The following is a 22,988-nucleotide window of genomic DNA, read 5'->3' as shown; positions in this document are numbered from 1 at the left end:
ACAAACAAAAAAACAAAACCTGGAATGAACATCGTATGTTTATGGTGCATTAGTGAACTCACCCTCAGTATTATGTAGAGAGAAACAAAAGCTGATATTGGATCAGAAGTGTGGGGGCAATTTGTAGAGCACTTTGTAAGTCATGCTGAGGGATTTGGATAGCATGGAAAAAAAGATTAAGAGCATGATTTCCGGTTTAATGTGGAGTTTGCATCCCAAAACCACCAGTAGCTGAGTAATCTGGGAGTTTCCTAAATGTTGTAAAATTCTTCTGGCCTTGCAGATGTCACCACCCCAGAGTTGATGGCCATGGACGGTGGGCCCTTGGACCGCATCTCCTATGAGCTGTTTGCAGACAACTTTCCAAAGACAGCAGAACACTTTTGTGCTCTGAACACTGAGAAGAAAGGATTTGGGCATAAAGCTTCCTGTTTTCACAGAATTATTCCGGGATTTATGTACCAGGGTGATGACTTCACACGCCATAATGGCACTGGCAGCATGTCCATCTCTGTGGAGAAATTTGATGAGAGTTTCATCCTGAGTCATACCAGTGCTGGTACCTTGTCCATGGCAAGTACTGGACCCAACACAAACGATGACCAGGTTTTCATCTGCACTGCCAAGACTGAGCAGTTGGATGGCAAGCATGTGGTCTCTGGCAAGGTGAGAGGGGACGTGAATATTATGGGAGCCATAGAGGGCTTGGGGCCCAGGAATGACAAGACCAGCAAGAATATCACCGTTGCTGACTGTGGACAAATCTAATAAATGTGACTTGTAGGGGAAAAAAAAACTTCCAATTGTACAATTGTAAATTTACAGGACTCTTCTGAGGATTAAAATAATTAATCAATGTAAAACTCATGTAGCAGTCAGCACAGAGCAAGTACTCAGTACATATTGGTTGTTGATGTTAATGTTGTAATTATTATTAATTGGAGCCATACTCTAGAACCACATGATATTAGCAATATTATAGAAATCTTAATCCTTCTGTAGGAATGGGGGAACCTGGAATTTGAAGACAAGTTAGGTGACTATTGAAATAATCATGGCCTATAGTTAAAAAAACTTTTTGACTACAACAATGAGAATGGAAAGAAAGAACTCTGAGAAATGAGTTTAAGAAAAAAATTACAGAATTCAGAAAGTAATTGCAGTTGAGGGGCACAGAAAATGGAGGCACTAAAAAATAACTTCAATGATTTAAACTCTTGAGCTCAAGAAATGTAGATTCCACTGGAAAAAATACAGACAATGGAAGAAAATCTAATTTGGGGTGAATGAATCAATACTGGATTTGAGGAGGAGATAATTGGAAATCCATGTAAAATATCTAGTCTGATTGAAGAGATAAAGGATTGGAGTTTAGTTAAATGAATAGGACAGCAAGTATATATTTGAAAATTTATGTGAATATAAGTAATAAATAAGGGACTTCCCTGGTGGCGCAGTGGTTAAGATCCCACGTTCCCAGTGCAGGAAGCCCCGGTTCAATCCCTGGCCAGGGAACGAGATCCCATATGCATGCTGCAACTAAGAGTTCACATGCCACAACTGAGGAGGCTGCCAGCCGCAACTAAGACCCAGTGCAACCAAATAAATAAATTAAATAAATAACAAAATAAAAATATTTTTAAGTAATAAATAAAGTAGTGGACTTCCTAGGTGACACAGTGGTTAAGAATCCACCTGCCAATGCAGGGGACATAGGTTCAATCCCTGCTCCAGGAAGATCCCACATGCCATGGAGCAACTAAGCCCGTGCACTCTAGAGCCCATGAGCCATAACTACTGAGCCCGTGTGCTGCAACTACTGAAGCCCACGCTCCTAGAGCCTGTGCTCTGCAACAAGAGAAGCCACTGCAGTGAGGAGCCCCCACATTGCAACAAAGAATAGTCTCCGCTCCCTTCAACTAGAGAAAACCTGTGTGCAGCAACGAAGACCCAATGCAGCCAATAAAGAAATTAATTAGTTAATTTTTTAAAATGTAATAAAGTAGTAAAAATTGATAAATTTTCTTCTTTAAAAAAAAATTGGTCGTGGGGCAAAACCAAGGTTTGTACATTGGGAACATCCAATTATGGAAGAAAGTAAATTATGGAAGAAAGTAGAAGAGCCAATGAAGGAAAAATGTTCTCAGAGGCAAGAGGAAGACAGGGTAGAATCCTGCTATGAACAACATACACTATGTACTCTGAGAGGCAATATTAGACATGAAAGCAGGCCATTATACAGACTACTTTTAGTAACATGATGATGCATGGCCATCTGAGGAATGATAAGAAAGGTGATACAAGAAGACTTTCTCAGTAAAAAATAAAGAAAAGAATGAGGCAAGGTCATTTGCTGAGAGTGATGGAAGAGGATTGAGTTGAGTGCTTAGTTGGGACCTTGGAAGAAAAGATATGGAACTCCTAAATTGGGTAATTTGAGGAGAGTTTATAGAGTTGTGACCAAGGATTAGGTAGAACAAAGGATGGTGCATTACCCCACGGCTAGTGATGGGGAGAACTGTTACCATCCCTGGGCCTGGAGAAGCTAAAGGAGGGAGCACTTAGTGGGACCCAGAGAAAGCTGTTTTGAGAGGACCACCGGGCAGGAGCTGTGACTTTTAGGTAAACGGACATTGCCAACCTGCAGAGACTGGTAAGGAGGGAGCTGGAGGAATAAGTGATCTGACCTCACTCTCCTCTTGCCCTCTAGATTTCAGGTAAAGCCATTAGCTAAACCCAGCTGGAAGCCAGAGGGCCAGGGAGCCAGATCGTTGCAACCTCATGGATCAGCTTCCTACGAGCGAGCCAAATCGTTGCAACCTCATGGATCAGCTTCCTATGGCACAGAGCAGGGTAGATTCAGTGGGAAATGGATCCAGCACGACTGCTTAAAAAGAGTGGAAAAGGTTTGGCAATGCCACTGTCAGAAAAGGGATGGGAGCCGAGAGATGCAAAAGAACTGCCAAGCTTCTCTAGAAGATCTGGTTGATGTTAGTCCGTACTTTAAAATAAAGGTACTTACAGCAGAAATTAACACAACATTGTAAATCAACTATACTTCATTAAAATAATTTTTTTTAATTTTAAAATAAAACAAAGGTACTACTTTTTATCTTACTATAAGGATCATTTGCAGTCATTGCAGAAAATTTCAAAAGTATTAAAATCAAAAAAAGAAAATAAAAATGATCCCAAGTCCTACTCTCCAATGGTAATCACTTCTAAAATTTTTGAATATATTTCCATTCTTTGTTATATGCACAAAAAATTCTTTTAAAAAAACAAAATGAGATTACAATGTACACCCCTGAAATCATCTAAAGTTCTTTGGAAATAATAAGCAATAGAAACCAAATCAGATCAACTTAAGGATTAATTAATTAATATTCACTGATTGCATACAGGGAATTTCATACCAGTTAAAAAAAAAAAGATTGTTTGTGATTTCATGGAATTTATATTCTAGTGGAGACAGAAAATAAGCAAATAAACAAACCATACATAATATTTTGGAGGTCATAAATGCTGTAAAAAAATAAAGCTGGGTAAAGGGATAGAAGCTAATACAGTTGTCCAGGTGAGAAAGAGCAGCCTGGACTAGGAAGGTAATAATGGAGGTAGAGAGTGTAAGTTGGATTCTGGATGTATTTCAAGGTGGAGCTGACAGATTGCTGATGAGGGCACACAGGGATTCTGATCGCCTCTTCACCTCCACCCTCTACTCCTTCCCGGGGACTGGAGGTCTGACCTCCGCAGACCACACATCTGGAATCTCCTGTCTGCCTTTGGTTGGGTTCAGATGATGAAATGAACTGAAAGGAGATTGGTGGGCAGGAGAAGAACAAGACGGAAATATTTATTCTCCCAGCGCCCGCCCTGCCAGGCTACAGTTTAGCAGCCACCTCCTATAACCACAATTCTTGCTTTTCTGGTAAACCCTTCTCACGCCTGCCTCCTTGCAGCCTAGGGTACTAATGGCTTCCCACTGTGACTCCCCCTTGGGTGCTTCACCGTTCCTTATTACTTTCTCTTAACCTGACCACGCATTTGTAAATAATGCATTGAATTTTCCTCAGATAGCCCTTTTAGTGTGCTATGTGTATCCCACCAGGACCCTGAGTGACATGGGATGTGAAAAAAAAAAGGGTCAAAGATGACTCCAAAGTTTCTGGTCTGAGCAACTGGAAGAATAAGGCTGCTATTTACTGAATTGGGGAAAAAATCAATAGTGTAAAAAGAATTCATTAGAAGGATATGGGGTAGTTCACAGAATGGAATAAAAGGCAGAAATGTAAAGGAATGGGTTGAAGTTCCTGGCCTGCTGAGAGTTCAGAATGGAAGCTGGCAGTGATTGGTTAGAGCTCCTAAAGGGAAAATGGGCTCAAAGCCCTCCATTGAAGGGAAGGGGCCAGAGGTCAGCTCTCACTGCTTGAAGGTGGAAATAAAACAAAACTATTGTTGACTGCTTGCCTGGGCTACAACACTTAGCACGCTTGAGGCCTCGAGGAAACCGGATACTGCTAAACATCCTTCAATGCACAAGACAACTCTTTCACAAAGAACTACTCAGCCCAAAACCCTTCTTTGTATGAAGGCTGCCTCATGCTTTAGTTTCTGTGTCTTAGAAGACAAATCAGATTACTCTAGATCCAGGACCTCAAATTCTATTGGAAACCAGTTTTAAAAGGGACAGTGGCGGACTTCCGTGGTGGTACAGTGGTTAAGAATCTGCCTGCCAATGCAGGAGGACATGAGTTCGACCCCTGGGCCAGGAAGATCCCACATGTTGCAGAGCAACTAAGCCCATGCACTACAACTACTAAGTCTGTACTCTAGAGCCTGTGAGCTACAACTACTGAGTCCATGTGCCGCAACAACTGAAGCCCGAGCGCCTAGAGCCCGCGCTGCGCAACAAGAGAAACCACCTTGATGAGAAGCCCGTAGCACACCACAACAAAGAGTAGACCCCGCTCGTCGAAACTAGAGAAAGCCCACGCACAGCAACAAAGACCCAATGCAGCCAATAAATAAATAAATACATTAAAAAAGAAAAAATAAAGGGACAGTGGCACATATATGGGTACTGTCCATACAGGATCTGCAAGAAGAGGCTCTACCTTTGGAAATTTTTGTTTAAGAGCCTAGAGTTGAACTTGACAACACTATGGCAAAGTACAACTGTGCAAATGGACACAGCCCTACTCGGTGTAGCACAGGCTTATTCACGGTTTAAACAGAGCATTCTGTATGTGCTCAAGTTTGCAACTGAAATTAATAACGTTGTAAATCACGTTACAGCCTTAAAACTCATGCAGGAACCTTTCCAGGCAGCAGAGAGCCATAGTATTGTCTAATGACAGGTTCTGAAGCAGGCCTGCAAACAGGGCTGCATTCATTGGGCACAATATGCTTTTTGTGTCCCAAGAACTCTCCCGGGACACCCTGACTTACCTGGAGTAGGTAGACAGTTTCACTGGAGAAAGCAGCCTACGCTAGGAGGTGCTTTTGTCCTTAGCATAATGGCAGGACTGAGAACCTGGGTCTGGCCCCTGGCCAGGGAGGCTCAGCTAGCAGATTAAGAAGGTGAACTTTGCAAATGAGCCACAGAGCCTCAGGGCTTGGATGGCTCAGCTGTTTCCTAACATTCTGGCAGAGAGAAACATTTTTTATAAAGTAAGAATGATTTGTTTTTTCTTTTTTTCCATTAGGAGCTAGAAAGTTTTCTGATTCCCAACTGATAGCTCTGCCCTTTATTTTCGAGGTCCAGGAAGACATAAACCCTCAGGGGGAACCAGTCTTCCTGGTAGAAATTAGGCAGCTATGTCCCAAGAATCTGAGTTCTAATTATCTGAAAAGTGTGATAATTCTATAGTTTTCCCCCTCATATTCTGCTACTGCTGGAAGTCCCCTACATTTACTTAACAGTATTGTATTTCCCAGGAACTATAAAGTCAAGGCTATTTTCTTTTTTCTTAACATGAGAATATTTTACTTGTAAATACGAATTCTACAGAGATTGTGCTTAAGTACTACAGTTTAGGCTGTCAAATTAGTTCTGCAATTTAATTCAGTAAACTCCATTAACTGATATTTTTCTATCACAAATAAATATGTAGGTGATGTCTTCAGACATATATGTTTTGAACACTATGCATATTAGCAATCAGTTAATGTGATAAGACCATTAATTCACTCAAAAAAATTGTTCTTAACTCAGGAGATTAACCAAAGTTTATACTATTAGCCAATTGCTCTCTGCGTGTATATGCATTATACATGTACATGACCACTTTGTGAAACACTCAGGTCATAAAATACAATCATAATAGTACTATTTGAGGTAATTTTTTTAAATCAGCTTCATCCTTTAAAAGTTACATTTAGTATTCATGTGTTTACTTCTTATTTTATGATATAGAAAAATGGCATCCTTGGGGCATTTCCCCTTCAAATAATATACATAATATTTGACTATATTTCAAATATTATTTGAAATATAAATTTCAAATAATGAAATATTATGATATTCATTATTGTCTTTTTCAGCTTCTGATTTTCCTTCTCTTCATTGGCTTATTCTTTTTTAGTTATAAAATAGCTAAATAAAAATATAAGTTTATAACAAATTTCCATTAAACCTTGTATACGAAATTTGTATTCTTTCTTTCATACAGTAATAACAATTGATGTTCCTCGTAAATGCACACACAAAAATGTATCATTAAAATCTTACCTAATTCATTGCAGTAGTTGCTTCATTCATCTCAAAATGTGGTCTTCAGACTACCTGTGGCTGCAGGTGATAGCATGCATCATCACCTCAGAAATTCTGATTTAGCAGGTCAGGAGTGGACCCAGGAATCTGTTTTCTGGTTTTTTTCTCTCAATGTAGCAAGTGAGTAGCACTCTCCATCTTTTTAACATGTGTGGAGTTTTTCTAGCTTAACTGAGGTACAATTGACAAATAAAATTGTAATATATTAAAAGTGCATAATGTGACGATATATGTGTACATTGTGAAAAGATTCCTACACTTAAGTTAATTAACACATCCATCACCTTACATATTTACCTTTTTCTGGGGCAGGGAGAGGTGAGAACACTTAAGTTATACTCTCTCTGCAAATTGTAATTACACAATACAGTATTATCAGCTATAGTGACCATGTTATACATTAGATCCTCAGGCCTTATTCATCTTATAATTGAAAGTTTGTACCCTTTTACCAACCTCTCCCCAGTTCTCCTATACTGCAGCCTGTGGCAACCACCATTCTACTCTCTGTTTCTATGGGTTTGACTTTTTCTTTAGATTCCACAAAGAAGTGATGTTATGCAGCACTTGTCTTTATCTGATTTATATCACTTAGCATAATTCCCTCCAGGTTCATCCATGTTGCCACAAAAGGCAGGATTTCCTTCTTTTTTAAAGGCTGAATCATATCCCAGTGTGTGTGTGGGTGTGTGCGTGCACATGCATGACATTTTCTTTATCTATCATCTGTTAATGGACACTTAGGTTGTTTCCATACCTTGGCTATTGTGAATATTGCTGCAATGAACATGGGAGTACACATATCTCTTCAGGATAATAATTTTGTTTCCTTTGCATATACACCCAGAAGTAGGATTGCTGGGTCACATGGAAGTTCTATTTTTAATTTCTTGAGGAACCTCCATTTTTGCTTTCTATAGTGGCTGTACCAATCTACATTCCCACCAACAGTGTACAAGTGATCCCTTTCTCCACATCTTCACCCAGCATTTGTTGTCTCACCTTTTTGATAATAGATATCCTAACAGGTGTGAGGTGATATTTCATTGTGGTTTTCATTTGCATTTCCCAGATGATTAGTGATGCTGAATACCTTTTCATATACCTGTTGGCCATTTGTAGTTCTTCTTTGGAAAAATGTCTATTTGGGTCCTTTGCCCATTTTTAATCAGGCTATTCAGGGGGGTTTGCCAGTGAGTTGAGTTCTTCATTTATTTTGGATATTAATCCCATATGGATATGGGTTTGCAAATATTTTCTTCCATTCTGTAGGTTGCCTTTTAATCTTGTTGATGGTTTCTTTTGCTGTGCAGAAACTTTTTAGTTTGAGGTAGTCCCACTTGTTTTTTGTTTTTTTAGCCTTCACTTTTGGTGTCAAATCCAAAAAAAATCATTGCCAAGACCAATGTCAAGGAGTTTTCCTCTATGTTTTCTTCTAAAAGTTTTATAGTTTCAGGTCTTACATTCAAGTCTTTAACCTATTTTAGTTGATTTTTGTGTGTGGTTTAAGATAGGAGTCCAGTTTCACTCTTTTGCATATGGCTCTCCATTTTTCCCAACACCATTTATTGAAGAAACTATCCTTTCCCCATTGTATATTGTTGATGCCTTTGTCACAAATTCATTAACCAAATATGCATGGTTTTATTTCTGGGCTTTCCATTCTGTTTCATTGATCTATGTGTCTGTTTTTACACCAATACCATGTTGTTTTGATTACTATAGCTTTGTAATGTAATTTGAAGTGAGAACATGTGAGGCCTCCAAGCTTTGTCCTTTTTTTCTCAAAGTTGCTTTGGCTATTTGGGGTCTTTTGTGGTTCCATACAAATTTTAGTCTTTATTATATATTTCAGTGAAAAAATGCCACTGGAATTTCAATAGGAATGCATTGAATTTGTAGATCACTTTGAGTAGTATGGCCATTTAAACAGTAATGGTTATTTCAATCCATGAACACAAAATATCTTTCCATTTCTCTGTGACTTCTTCAATTTCTTTAATCAATGTTTTACAGTTTTCAGTGTATAGCACTTTCACTCCTTGGTTAAATTTATTCCTAAGTATCTTATTCTTTTTGATGCTATCATAAATGGGATTGTTTTGTTAATTTCTCTTTCCAAGAGTTCATTTTTAGTGTATAGAAATGCAACTGACTTTTGTATAATGATTTTGTATTCTGCAATTTTACTGAATTTATTTATCAATTCTAGAAGGATTTTTGGTGGCATCTTTAGGGTTTTCTATATGTAATATTATGTCATCTGCAAACAGAGACCATCGTACTTCTTCCTTTATGATTTGGATGCTTTTTATTTCTTTTTCTTGCCAAATTGCTCTGGCTATGATTTCCAGTACTATGTTGAATGAAAGTAGTGAGAGTGGGCATCTTTGTCTAGAAATCTATATTTTAATAAAATTACCATACTTTATGCCCAATGAAATTTAAGAACCATTTATTTAAAAGATATCTGGCGGCACAGTTGTTAAGAATCTGCCTGCCAATGCAGGAGACATGGATTCGATCCCTGGTCCAGGAATATCCCACATGCCATGGAGCAATGAAGTCTGTGAGCCACAACTACTGAGCCTGCACTCTAGATCCTGTGAGCCACAACTACTAAGCCCATGTGCTGCAATTACTGAAGCCTGCTTGCCTACAGCCCGTGCTCTGCAACAAGAGAAGCCACTGCAATGAGAAGCCCACACACCACAATGAAGAGTAGTCCCCACTTGCCACAACTAGAGAAAGCCTGTGCACAGCAAGGAAGACCTAACACAGCCAAAAATAAATAATAAATAAATAAATAAATAAATAAATCTTAAAAAAAGGGTTTGAATTTAAAAAAAAAGAATGTGAGTTTAAATAAAAATCTCAAAAAAAGATATCTGTTGTCTTTCTTTTGTCATTTGAAATAGAGAATCAATTTTATACCTAATTTTGTCTTCATAATTTTATTTTTTTCTTCAAAAAAAGTCTCTAAAACTGTATAAAGTTCAAGCCCCACAGAAACCTCAATCTATGCCTCATGTAGATAAATTTGTACTATATACTTTTGGTTTCTAAATGGTAGCCATAGATAATTTAAAGGAACATGGTGGAAAATATGGAAGATTCCAAAAGGAGATATGAAGAAGCAATAGCCAAAGTAAGAAACAATCCAGGAGTTTAAATGCACCACATTTCCAGAAGCTGATACCAATTTAGAAGAGTCTACAGCTGCCAATTCTTGAACATGAGTTCATGAAGGCAACAGGAAGCAAGTTATCTGGTCAGGGGAGCAGCTGACCTATAGTGCCCTTTGAGGGATCACCCCCTGATGCCAGTTATGGTACAGTATTTGGTCAGATGATATTTTGCAACTAATCAGATGTTTAATTCTCACATCATTGCAGGACTCATTCTGTTCAACCCAAATTTGGACTCAGGTTAAAAATATAGAAAAGATTATGTCTTCCTAGATATATTGGTCATCTTTCCACTCACAACCCATTCTAAGAGAATCTGCCTTCTATGCTTCGATCACGACTGTCTCAGGTGACTCCACTTCCCTAGCCACAACAAGGAAACCAGGAGTAAACACTTGACTCAGGCTGAGCTGATTAGATATTCTCATTTCAGAAGCTGAGCCAAAATACAAAGATTGAAGCTGTTCATATTGTGCAGAGGAGCTCTCAGCTGTGGGATCATTGGTGCAAACATGACACTGTGGCAAATCAAAGCCTCAGATGAGAATTGTGGGGGAGTGAACCTCAGGAAGCTTTGGAAAAATCAGAAATGGATAGGATAGAGGAAAAGGAACAAGCGGACACACCCAGAGTAGCAGAGATGAGAGAACATCTGATCCCAGAAAGAGTAGCTGTTGAATGACTTTCTACTTCCCAATAAATATCCTTTCCACCTATACTTATAATGCTGAGTTGAGGGAATTTCTGTTCCCTTCACAGAGATCCCTGATGGAGACAATGGTGTGCTTATCAGCCACATTTTTCAGAGTAGTTAAGGAAGGAAGCACACATCCTGTGGAATGTGCTAAAGACTGCAGGCTTCCTGTGGGATGCAAGTAGAGTGCTGAAGCTCAGCCTGGTGGGCATCAAAGAAGCAGGAGGTTGAGGGTCAACAGGGCATGCAGCTAGGATGATGAGGATCCCAAACAGGAAGACTCCATACCTACAAAAAGTAAAGTGCAGGGCATTCAAAAGTATGGAGACTTTAGCTATATTGGCAAAGGGGCACATTCAGCTTCATAGTCTTACTTGCATTGATTGTATCTTTAATATGTTATAGTGTTAATGTACATTCAAGTTACGGTGACTGAAGAGTCATAGTCTGGTTCTTTGTGACAGTACAGAGGTCACACTTTTTGCAGGGAAGTCAGCATAGGTATGACCACTGAACAGCGGACTGAAATGAGATCAAAAAGTTTTTCTTTACTTTTTTCTTACTACCTCCACCCACACCCCTGCTCCAAAGACTAGTACGAATATCAAGGGAACTAAGATGGAAATTATGCATCAGCCAAAACACCATCTGCTAGCTGTTGCTTTTTAAAAAACATTTTTTTAAGAGATCTAGATCATATTAGTGTGGGGCAGAGTTTGCTAACTGTCTTCTCAATATCCTTTATCTCCCATACTAATAATAATAGTTTAACCTGGATCCAAATGTAGCTAAAGACTGCACAGGAAATAGAATGTAAGCAGAAGTGATGTGTGCAACTTCTGGGTTAGGTGCTTCCTTCACTCTTTTCCCTCCAAATGGGCTGGCACAGGATGTGGTGGTAAGCTAAATATTCTCAGGCACAAAAATGAAGCCAACTCCCAAAGGATGGGAAAGCAACAAGATGGACAAGGCTCTATACTATAAGGCCACTACTTTGGTGTCTGTATTTTTGAGTCTGTTGTTTCAACAACCTAGCCAGTATCCTAAATAAAGCCATCATTATACAGACCTTTCAGATGATTCTGTCTACCTATATTGGAACCTGACATGTCTAGGAGAAGAGCACAGAATATTTTTAGGGTGATGATAGACATTCCACTGCACAATGAACCTACATCAAGGGCAATAAACAGAGGTCTGGAAGGTAAGACAGATCCACTAAGCTCTTAGCAGGATCTTAGAATGAAAGAATGCTTAAGAATACTTAGAACTCTATGTATTTCCTAAGAATATTTACAAAAGTGTGATGAGATGTACAGTTATAAGTTCAATATGACTAAATAAGGAGAATAAGGAAATGAGAATAAAAGCACAAAATAGCTGACAAGAGATGGAGTTTCCCGATGATGGTAGTGTTTAGATTTTTCCCTAGGGGAAGAAATAATTTGGGAATCTCCAAAAACGTGTAACCTAGTAAAGCCTAAAGGCCAATGTTCTCGCTATTAGAAAAGCAATAGGAAGCATTTGCTTTATTTATGTCAGAAGAATATCATACCAGACCACTGGAAAGTGGTAGACTAGCCTATGAGTTTGGGGGCGTTTGCTTCCTTTCCATCTGGTCCACTCCAATCCTGAAGAATAGTAAATACAACCCCAATCCAATGTTGGACCAGATCAAAAATATCCTCCAAAAGAGCTCTATGACTTCCTGGATAATTTCATTCCAGACATATACAGAAATTTCTAATTTTGTTGCACAAAATATTTGTATAGTTGTTCCCAATTTTCCTGTAAAATTAACATCAACTGCGTATTTCCCAAAGGGCATACTTGCTTTTATAACATTATTTCCTGGCTTTGTGGTCAGCTTGATATTTTAATTCAGTCCAAGGCCTTGTAGACAGCTGACGCTCAGCAAATGTTTGGCTATTTGTTTACTGAGTCAGATAGAGTCTCACGGAACTCCAGCTTTTCCTAGTAACCATGGCTGGCAAAATCAACTGATAGCAGCATCAGTCTGTACCACACAAAGCTCCGTGTCGTGTTTAAATGTGCCTTTGAGAACTGATAGCACGCTGAGTCGCAAAGAATTTGAAAGGTACTTAAAATTCACTTTTTAATAATGCTTACTCTTGGAAGAAGAAGAAACAGAGACTACTGGAAAGACATAATTTCATTGACTTACTGGCAAATACAACCCAGTTGCTCTGGGCAGGATACTTCATTCCAGGAAACAATTCTTCCCAGGAGCTTCTCTGAGGGTCTTATATAGAAAAGAGGCTTGACAAGAAAAAGCTATCGAATGATGGTAAATAACAGTTTATAGTGGCTTCCCTGGTGGTGCAGTGGTTAAGAATCCACCTGCCAATGCAGGGGACATGGGTTCGAGCCCTGGGCCGGGAAGATCCCACACGCCTTGGAATAACCAAGCCCGTGTGCCACAACTACTGAGCCTGTGCTCTAGAGCCCGAGAGCCACAACTACTGAGCCCATGAGCCACAACTATTGAAGCCCATGTGCCTAGAGCCCATGCTACACAAGAGAAGCCACCACAATGAGAAGCTTGAGCACCACAACGAAGAGTAGCCCCCGTTCGCCACAACTAGAGAAAGCCTGCACTCAGCAACAAAGACCCAATGCAGCCAAAAATAAAATAAATCTTTAAAAAGAAAACCAAAAAAACAAACCAGTTTATTAAAAACCCAGTTAACTCTGAAAAACTGAGTTGTTCAATCTAACTAAATTCAAAAATATTGTATTTACAAACCTATATGCAAAAATGTTTCTGGCAAGAAAAATAAAAACAGAAAATTGAATAATAAAGACTGATTTCAAATTTAATCTTCAGATACAATGCTTTTCCTTCATCTCTGTCTTAACTAACAATAGTATTAAAAGTCATAGTATTAATTTATATTAAGCCTATGAAAGAATAATTGTTTATTGTAAATAGCATTTTATGTTTCTACTTCTTTGTTGACAGAAAGTGAATTTTCCTCTTAAAAAGTAAAAGTTACATTTAACACGGGGGCTTTCTTTATGTACATTAGAAAGTAGGGCCACCAGAGGCTCTACCGGGCCTTCAGAGAGAGAGAGAATACTTTGGAACTCAGAGTTGTCTCCACAGGAAGGGAGCAGAGGAGGGACAGAGGCTGCCCCCTGATTTCTTTGGGTGACCCAGAGTAGGTAGGGAACTCACCTGAATAGCTGCAAGTTGAAGTGTCCAGACACAAGTGTTGAAGTAATGTCATGTTTAATATTACTGTATTCAGTATCTACAGAAGTTGATGAGAGCCCAAGAGCTAAGAACCATAAGGAAATGTGTCAACAGAAAATGTAACATTGTGAGCTCTATAAAAACAGAAAGCAAGACCATCACCCCCATTTAGAAATTCATTGAAAGGACTGGAGCACCAGCAGAGAGAGGGCCCCTTCTTCACTTCCCTCCCCCTTTACATCTATAAGGACATAGATGTTGCGCACAAGGGACCTAATCCAACATCAGTCAGCCACTGAGAAGGGATGATTGCAAGTATAAACTGAGGCAGTGACCCCCAAGTGTCATGCCAAGGTCAGTACACATCTGAAATGCCAGCAGGGCAGCTGTGCCAAAGTAACCAGGCAGAGAACAAAGAGATGGGATTCTTTTAAAGACTGGCAAAGAAATCAAGTTAACTCTTCTAGGACCTGCCAAGGGAAAAGAGGAACTTGTAGTGCTGGGAGAATTGGGGTGCCAGCAATTACACAGGGGGAGCTCAGAGCCAGAAATTCCTGTTGTCATGACACTTGCCCCTTAGGTTACCCCCTCAAGCTGCTGTGGAAGCTGGGAGGATGTACTGATCACAGCACACGTTACTGATTTTTTTGTTTGTTTTTGTTTTTGCTTTTTTACTGAATTTTTTAATGTAAAATTGTTGATTCAATACAAAAAAAGGCCCTTTACTCAAAAAAATCTTTTGAAAACCTTTCTTATTGTTGGTTTTTACTCTAATTTAACTCCTAACATTAGGGATAATTTTAATATTATAAGGGATCCTGGCGTTGTTAGCATAGGAAATTGCATTTTGTCTTGCTTCCTTTGTTTAATGTATATCAAACATAAATCAACATACACTCTCTGACATTATCGTTTTATAGATTCAATTTGAACTCAGTGAGTAATGAGAACTTAGTGAATAACCCCTTGGCTTTTGAACAGTTTTAAAACTACCTAAAGCAGTAATTAATTATTTTTCTTTAAGAACTTTTATCGAGATACAATTGACAAATAATAAACTGCATATATTTAAAGTGTACAATTTGATATTTTTTTTCTTATTAGTAATGTATATATGGCAATCCCAATCTCCCAGTTCATTCCCCCCCAACCCTCCCCACTTTCCCCACTTGGTGTCCATATGTTTCTTCTCTACATCTGTGTCTCTATTTCTGCCTTGCAAACTGGTTGATTTGTACCATTTTTCTACATTCCGCATATATTTGTTAATATACGATATTTGTTTTTCTCTGACTCACTTCACTCCGTATGACAGACTTTAGGTCCATCCATGACTACAAATGTTGCGATTTCATTCCTTTTTACAACTGAGTAATATTCCATTGTATATATGTACCACATCTTCTTTATCCATTCACCTGTTGATGGACATCTAGGTTGCTTCCATGTCCTGGCTATTGTAAATAGTGTAAAGCTGTAATTAATTTTTTATTTTTTTACTTTTTTTTGGCTGTGTTAGGTCTTTGTTGCTGCGTGTGGGCTTTCTCTAGTTGTGGCAAGCGGGGGCTACTCTTGGTTGTGGGGCACAGACTTCTCAGTGTGGTGGCTTCTCCTGTTGCAGAGCACTGGCTCTAGGCACATGGGCTTCAGTAGTTGCAGCACGTGGCTCAATAGTTGTGGCTCACATGCTCTAGAGTGCAGGCTCAGTAGTTGTGGCACACGGGCTTCGTTGCTCCACGGCATGTGGGATCTTCCTGGACCAGGGCTCGAACCTGTGTCCCCTGCATTGGCAGGCAGATTCTTAACCACTGCACCACCAGGGAAGTCCAATAATATACAGTATTTTAAAGGCAAAGGCAAAGAACAAGATACTTAAAAATACAAGATATATGTATAAATATAAAAGCAACAGTATTAGTAACATCAATAGCCTTGTTTTTTTCATATGGACGAGATTCAGTTTCTATGACCTTAACTGTAACTTTCTACAGTAAGGAATATGGTACATGTATTATAATATATGTGGGAGTAGCGGTCGAAGGAAGTCTGTTCTATATTCAGCAATTTTCCAGGTGAAAAAAATACTGATGTGGCATTCAAATTAATCTTTTAATATTCATTACCTTTTTTATGTATATTATAAATTCCTGATAGTGGTCAGGAGGCCAAGTTTCAATGGACCTATAAGAATTGATCGGTGGGCCTCTCTAAGAGGCTTGCTGGAGGAGAGCTGATATTGTGGGAGGAAGGGAAGGTCCATAGAAAACTGTGCTTTCTTCAGCATAAAGCTTGATTTCTCTCACCATATTTCTCCAGCATTATTTTTCCTCTTTACCCAACATTATCCTTAAGCATTCAGAAGACATTTCGGATACAGGACCAGAAATTATCTTATACTTTAGAGTAGTGGATTTCAGGTATGGATTTTTTCACTTTAAAATGCAAGTGGTTATAAGTATAAATATGATTTAACTCAAAATTAGCTGATCATTTTCTAAGATTTGAGTCAAAATTAGCTGGGTTGATGCAAAGAGTATTTTGCATGGTCAGATCTTTGGGTCTTAGTTTCCACTATCACACGGTTCAAATGAGCAACATATTAAGAATAACTTTCTGAAATATGCAAAGGAACACAACTAAAAAGAGATTTTTCCTTTGGAATGGATTACTTAGACAATTTATAAATATACCTCCACTGGCAATCTTTCAAGGTAAAATAAGAAAACTATTTTTCCAAGATGGTTTAGGTATACTTTTATTAAAGATAGAAAGATACATAAACTATCAAAATCTCTGCTATATCACTGACATCATGTTTGTGTTGATATGTTAGAAGATAAAAGATTGATTTTGCTAAAAGCTTCATTTGTTCTTTCATGCTATTAATGAAGCCCTCCCCCCTTTTTTTATATCACAGAGGATGGAAATCACATTTGATTGAGCTTGTAGGATGATCAATATAGCAACAGGTGATAGGGGAGAGAGAGAAAGCAACACAGAAGAGCACTGATTCATTACATGTTCCTTTTTAAGGAAACTAGCTTCTCCTTTGAATGGTGCTGATGTTTTTTTCACTCACACAAAATCTGCTCCTCTGCTAGAACTCACCAAACCATCTAGCGGTGTTAGTCACACCCCACACCCCTCCCTCTGCTCCCACCCGGGTGTTTTGAAGCTCACAAATTATATCATGCTGTTCTTAAGAAGGGAAGCTGCAAATGGGCTATATCCATAGCCCAAATTTTAGCTCCCAAACTCTCTTACCTTATTTTATGTTTACCAGCAGTTCTCAGCCTCTATTTATTCTGAAAGTCTAGTTTTGCTTTCCTTTCCCATTTGTTGCAGCTTTTGCTCTACTGGTTTTCTAGATTTTGCTCCCTGTTCTCTCCTGGTAGGGTGTATCCATAGATTTATATTCCATATCATTTTCAGGTGGCCTCACAACACTCTCCAGCCCATCCCTTATCTGTGTCATGTTCTCAGTGGGGACCCAGACTGGAGCGGGTCAAAAGAACAGGTTGGGACCAGTGCAATTTTAAATTCTGAGGCTCTACAAAGAAAGTTAAGAGTTTCCTGTTCTGTGTTAGCTACAAAGAGAAATATCTCCAGCAGCAAGGTTGAAACACCTTTTCTTATGCACGGTCAGCAAAGAACTGATACTTGCACAATATTTTTACCTTGGGAATCACCAAATCCAGCTGACCTACAAACTGGCTCTTTAGTTCACACCCACATTTTTGTCTTCTTCCCTAATTTCACATTTCACTCTAGTAGAAGGCATGACTAAAAGGAAACCTTGAAATAAGGCATCAAAGTGAGTGAAAAAGTTGAGAAAAAGGTCCAAATAGGGGAGAGTAAATAATAGAGAAAAATATTTTTGAAATAAAGTCATCATTTCAAAATATGTGAAAGGCTGATTACTAAAAATATATGGACTGAAAAGGAAAATATGGAAAGGAAAAAATATAATGTTAATATATTATGCCAAGATACATTTCCTAAAGGAATTACAGTATTCTATGGGAACACCCCGTCTAATATCACTTGTTCAAGGTCATGTCCCTCAGAGAGAGCCACTGGTTAATTTTCATAAGTCCAACTAACTGCTTAGTACAACATTCAGGACTGTTTGCAACTTGAAACCCAAGTTGTCACTTTTGTAGAGGGTAATATAATTTCATGTGTTAATTTCATGTGCTGTCTTGGGTGAGCCACAGTACCCAGATACTTGGTCAACAATTATTTTGGATGTTCTGTGAAGGGTTTGTTTTTTGGTTTGTTTTTTAATGAGATTTAACATTTAAATTGGTGGACTTTGGATAAAGCAGATTACCCTCTGTAATGTGGGTGGGCCTTATCCAACCAGTTGAAGGTCTCAATATAACAAACACTGAGCAAGAAGGAATTCAGCCAGCCAACTGCATTTGAACTTGAACTGCAACTCTTCCATAGAGTTGCAGTATGCCTGCCTCTGCAGATTTTGGATTTACCTTGGATTTACCAATCCTCTACAACCATGAGCCAATTTCTTAAAATAAACCTCTCTCTCTCTCTCAAAATCTCTCTCTCCAAATAGCGATAGAGACATAGACACATCCTCTTGGTTCTGTTTCTCTGAAGAACTCTGCCCAGTACGAGTAGTGATAAGATCATGGATTCTATAATCAGTTATAAGGATTTAGGACCGGGCCATGCCATTTACCAACTGTCTAATGTATATTGGAGAAGTTGCCTCTCTAAGCATCAGTTTCCTCATTTTAAAAATAGGAATAAAGAGGGAATACGGGGATATGTGTGTAAAAACAGATGATTGAACCTCGTGTACCCCCCCCAAAAAAATAATAAAAAATAAAAATAAAAATAGGAATAAAAATAACCTCCTCAATTCTCTAGCCATGCCTGATTACACATCACATAATCTAGTGTCACTGTTCCTTTGTTTCTGCTGCTCCCTTGCCTGTCATAAATTGGTTTCTGTCTACCTAGCAAAACATTACTTTTCCTTCCATACCTGAAGTAGTTTTAAAAATATGTTCACAAATTCTTTGATACTGTTCCCTTTAAGTTTAATTCCCCTCCCTTTCAGCACAGGCTGGATTTACTGAGTTGCTTCTAAAACATAGAATATAGCAGAAGTGATAGTAGAACATGTCCCAGACTAAGTGATAAAAAGACTGCAGCTTCCATCCTGGTCTCCCTCTTCCTCTCACGCTCATCACTTGTGACGGAGCAGCCAGTCGCCTGGTCCTGAGCAGCCCTATGGAGAGGCCCAGTGGCAACGAACTGAAGCCTCCTGCCTACAGCCACGTGACTGAACTTGAAAGCAGATTCTCTAGTTCAGTCATGACTTCAGCTCTAGCCAATAACTTCATTGCAACCTCATGAGAGATCTTGAACCAGAACCACCCAGCTAAAGTACTCACAGTTCTTGGGCCCCAGAAACTGTGTGAGATACTAAATACTTATTGTTTTACACATCTAGGTTTTGAGGTAATTTGTTCAACAGCAAATAATTAATGCCACATTCAAGCGTATAAAGCCCTTCCTGACTGACACACAGACTTTCTCCTCTCTGTTTCTCCCCTTGTGCAAGGCTGGGAGGGTGGGCCATTTTTAACTGTATTAAGAAAACAAAACAACAACAGAAAAATCAAACTCAAGCCTGGCACATAAAGGGTTACAAGAATTAAGCAAACAACTAGTGTTCCCTATGTGTCATATGTTGGCCTAAGCCTTTTGTAAATATTATTCCATTTCGTCCTCATAAAAACCTCGAAGATGATATACTATTATCCCATTTTACAGGTGATGAAATTGAGGTCAAGTTATAGAGAAGCTGGTTAATTTGCTCATGGTCACACAGCTAGTAAATGCTGAATTAAGAAATGAATGAATGGAAGTTTCTTACAAACAGGACCACATATGCCTCAGAATCTTGTACAGTGCTTAGCCCTGTATTCAACTGGGTCTCAAATATTTAAAATCACTGTTGGTAATAAAATCAGCTTATGTATGTGAAAAAGAAGTCTTAGAAACACTGATTGTGGATAATTTAAATTGATTCCCCAAACATAATTCTTTTTCTTCAGTGAGAAGAAGTAAGGATTATAGTAAACATTTGTTGTGATGAGACTAAAAATACACTTTGGAAGATGTTACCTGTCTCTCCACACCTCCCACATAAATGCTTGTCAAGAAATAAAATGTATTGGTAGTTTGATTACATAAGATATATAAAAATATTTTTTTCCAAATTTACTAAATTTGGTTAGTTCAGGATTCAAAACAGTTTGTGAGAGTTAAATGGTGTTATTTTAATGGTGTATTTTCCTCTCAAGAACAACAAGGAAAGAATGTTTCTACTGAAGTCTTTTTGATTTACAAATTTAAAATAGTGGCTGCTATTTGACTTCTGGGGGTACTTTTAATAAAGCATGCAACCAATGTTCCCTCCCGGTGAAGTCTTTCTTAATAAGCACTTAAATATGAGAAACCTAAAGCCAGTTTATATTCAGAGTTGGTCAAAGTCTGGAAAGCAGCTTGTGGCTTCCTATTTTAGAATTTTTGACTTGTTTTCTCTGAGCACTTCTCCCCACTTAATAGTAAGTAGGAGGTATAAAATAAACAACAAGGACCTACTGTACAGCACAGGGAACTATATTCAGTGTCCGTAATGACCTATAATGGAAAGGAATCTGGAAAAGAAAATATATATATATTCTTTTATATATATACTTTTATATATATTCTTTTAAATATATAAAAGTGAATCACTTTGCTGTGTAAATACAAAAATATATATATTCCTTTATATATATAAAAGTAAATCACTCCGCTGTGTACCTGAAACTAACACATTGTAAATCAACTACACTTCAATAAAAAAATAGTAAGTCGGTGCTCTTTGTATTGTTTGGTGAATGTGGACTCCTTTTCTCTTAATGTCTATTTGATAGGTTTACTCCTCTTACTTTCTGTCTCTGCAGAAATTAAAGAAAAGTATTTTGGGAGCTGTAAAAAGGATCCTTTAGGGTAGATCAATGGTAAAGATAAGCGATTATGACAGTAAATCACTTCCTTTGCTCCTGCAGGCCTTAGTACTTCTCTTCCAAGATAGTATCTTCATACATTTCTGCTGGGAACATTAACCTAAATTTTCATTTAAGACAAGAGAGTCTAGAAATTTTTGTCATTAAAGATTAAATATAGCCTTATCTTCCATACTCATGAAAAGGTAAGCAGTCCATTTCTGATTATTTTTCTTGAAAGATTACAGATAGCAAACCACTTTGTTCATCAACTTGATTCCCTTCAGTTGTCCTAGACTTCTGGAGGGATCTCACTTTACATTATTCTGCATTTCAGAACTGAGCTTTTATTCTGGGAGCACACTGTTTCTCAGCTTCCTCCTTACTCTACCACCCTGCATTTGAAGCAAGGCATGTTTATATTTCAAGATTCAATATTCCAGTCATGAAATAAAACAAGTGTAAGAAAATTTTAATAACCTGTTTTCAAGCAAAAATCAACTGTTTAGAAACACAAATATGAACTACACACTGAAAACTTTTTTTTTGAATATTTGTTCTAAGATTAAAGGCAAGCCAAAAATAGCCATAGGGTTAATTTTTTTTTTTGTTCGAAGACGTCCATGCAAGCCAGAAATACCCACAGGGTGCGGCAGTAAAGGATAGTAACTAAAAACACATCAGGCTCTGAAGTCAGACAAGCTGGGTTTGAATCCTGGCTGTGCCTCTCCAAGCTGTGTGACCAGTGTTGAGGATATACTTTACCTCTTCTCTTGTTGTTGTTATTTTTTTTTTACTTTACCTCTTTATCTTCTGAAAAATGAGGACAAAGAAAATACCTACAGTAGAGCAGTGCTATAGGAATAAACAGAAGAGAATGCAATAGAAGTGCTTGGTGCAATGCCTGGTACACAGTAAGTAATCAATATATTTTAGTTATTATTATTCTCAAATACCATGTAGAAAGGTATTTTATTTTCATTATTTGGGACAAAATATTCCTAGAAATATTTTTTAAATGAAAAAATATGAATTCCTTACCAATACAAGCATTTTAAAGTTTTCTTTATATGCCGTATCTTCTCAGGGAATTTCAAAGTCTTTCCATTTGTTGCAACTATAGTTCATTTTTTAAAAAACTACTACAGCAAAAAAAAAAAAAAAAAAGAAGAGAGGGTCTATTTGGGGCCATGTTTGGAATATATGCTAGAGTTACCCAGGTATTTTAGGCACTTTGGGCACTCCATAAATAAAACTCCAAATAAAAAATAATAAAAATATTCACTTTAATGCTAGAAAAAAAAAAAACTACTACAGCTATTAAGAAAAAAGAGATGTTGGACTTCCTGGGTGGCGCAGTGGTTAAGAATCCGCCTGCCAATGCAGGGGACACAGGTTCGATCCCTGCTCCAGGAAGATCCCACATGCCGCGGAGCAACTAAGCCCGTGTGCCACAACTACTGAGCCTGTGCTCTAGAGCCCGTGAGCCACAACTATTGAGCCCACGTGCCCCAATTACTGAAGCCTGTGCTCCACAACAAGAGAAGCTGCCACAATGAGAAGCCTGCACACCACAATGAAGAGCAGCCACCACTCGCCACAACTAAAGCCCACGTGCAGCAACAAAGATCCAACTCAGCCAATAAATAAAATCAATCAATAAATAAATTTAAAAAAAAAAAAAAAAAAAAAAAAAAAAAAAAAAAAGGACTTCCTAGGTGGCGCAGTGGTAAAGAATCTGCCTGCCAATGCAGGGGACACAGGTTCGAGCCCTGCCCTGGGAAGATTCCATATGCCATGGAGCAACTAAGCCCGTGCGCCGAAAAAAAAAAAAAAAATAAAAAAATAAAAAAAAAAAAGAAAAAAAAAAAGAAAAAAAAAAAAAAAAGAAAAAAAAAAAGAAAAAAGAGATGTTGATTAAAAGTAAGTCTTTGAGTGAATAGTAAAGAAAAAGAATGTCCATTTTTTTGTTAGGACAACTGGAACAAGTTCCTTACCCACCAATTAATTACATGTAATTACATTTATAGTATTCTAGATTAAATTGTCACTGGCAATCTCACAGACAGTAAGACAGTTTTATTAA

At 38.1% G+C, this 22,988-nt stretch overlaps 1 protein-coding gene across 1 annotated transcript; it reads left to right on the top strand.

Annotated features, from left to right (window-relative positions):
* Positions 1–303: 303 nt before the first annotated feature.
* Positions 304–768, top strand: LOC130850362 (peptidyl-prolyl cis-trans isomerase A-like). Its single transcript, XM_057729851.1, has one exon. The coding sequence runs from the start codon at positions 304–306 to the stop codon at positions 766–768; it is 465 nt and encodes a 154-aa protein (XP_057585834.1).
* The last annotated feature ends 22,220 nt before the right edge of the window (positions 769–22,988 follow it).

This window comes from Hippopotamus amphibius, chromosome 3, assembly GCF_030028045.1.
Source record: "Hippopotamus amphibius kiboko isolate mHipAmp2 chromosome 3, mHipAmp2.hap2, whole genome shotgun sequence".
Lineage (NCBI taxonomy): Eukaryota > Metazoa > Chordata > Mammalia > Artiodactyla > Hippopotamidae > Hippopotamus > Hippopotamus amphibius.
Note: the sequence above shows the minus strand (reverse complement) of the source record. Positions and strands in the feature narration are given on the sequence as shown.

Coding starts and splice junctions, on each gene's coding strand:
- LOC130850362 (XM_057729851.1), top strand. CDS start 304: ATGGCCATGGACGGTGGGCCCTTGGACCGCATCTCCTATGAGCTGTTT.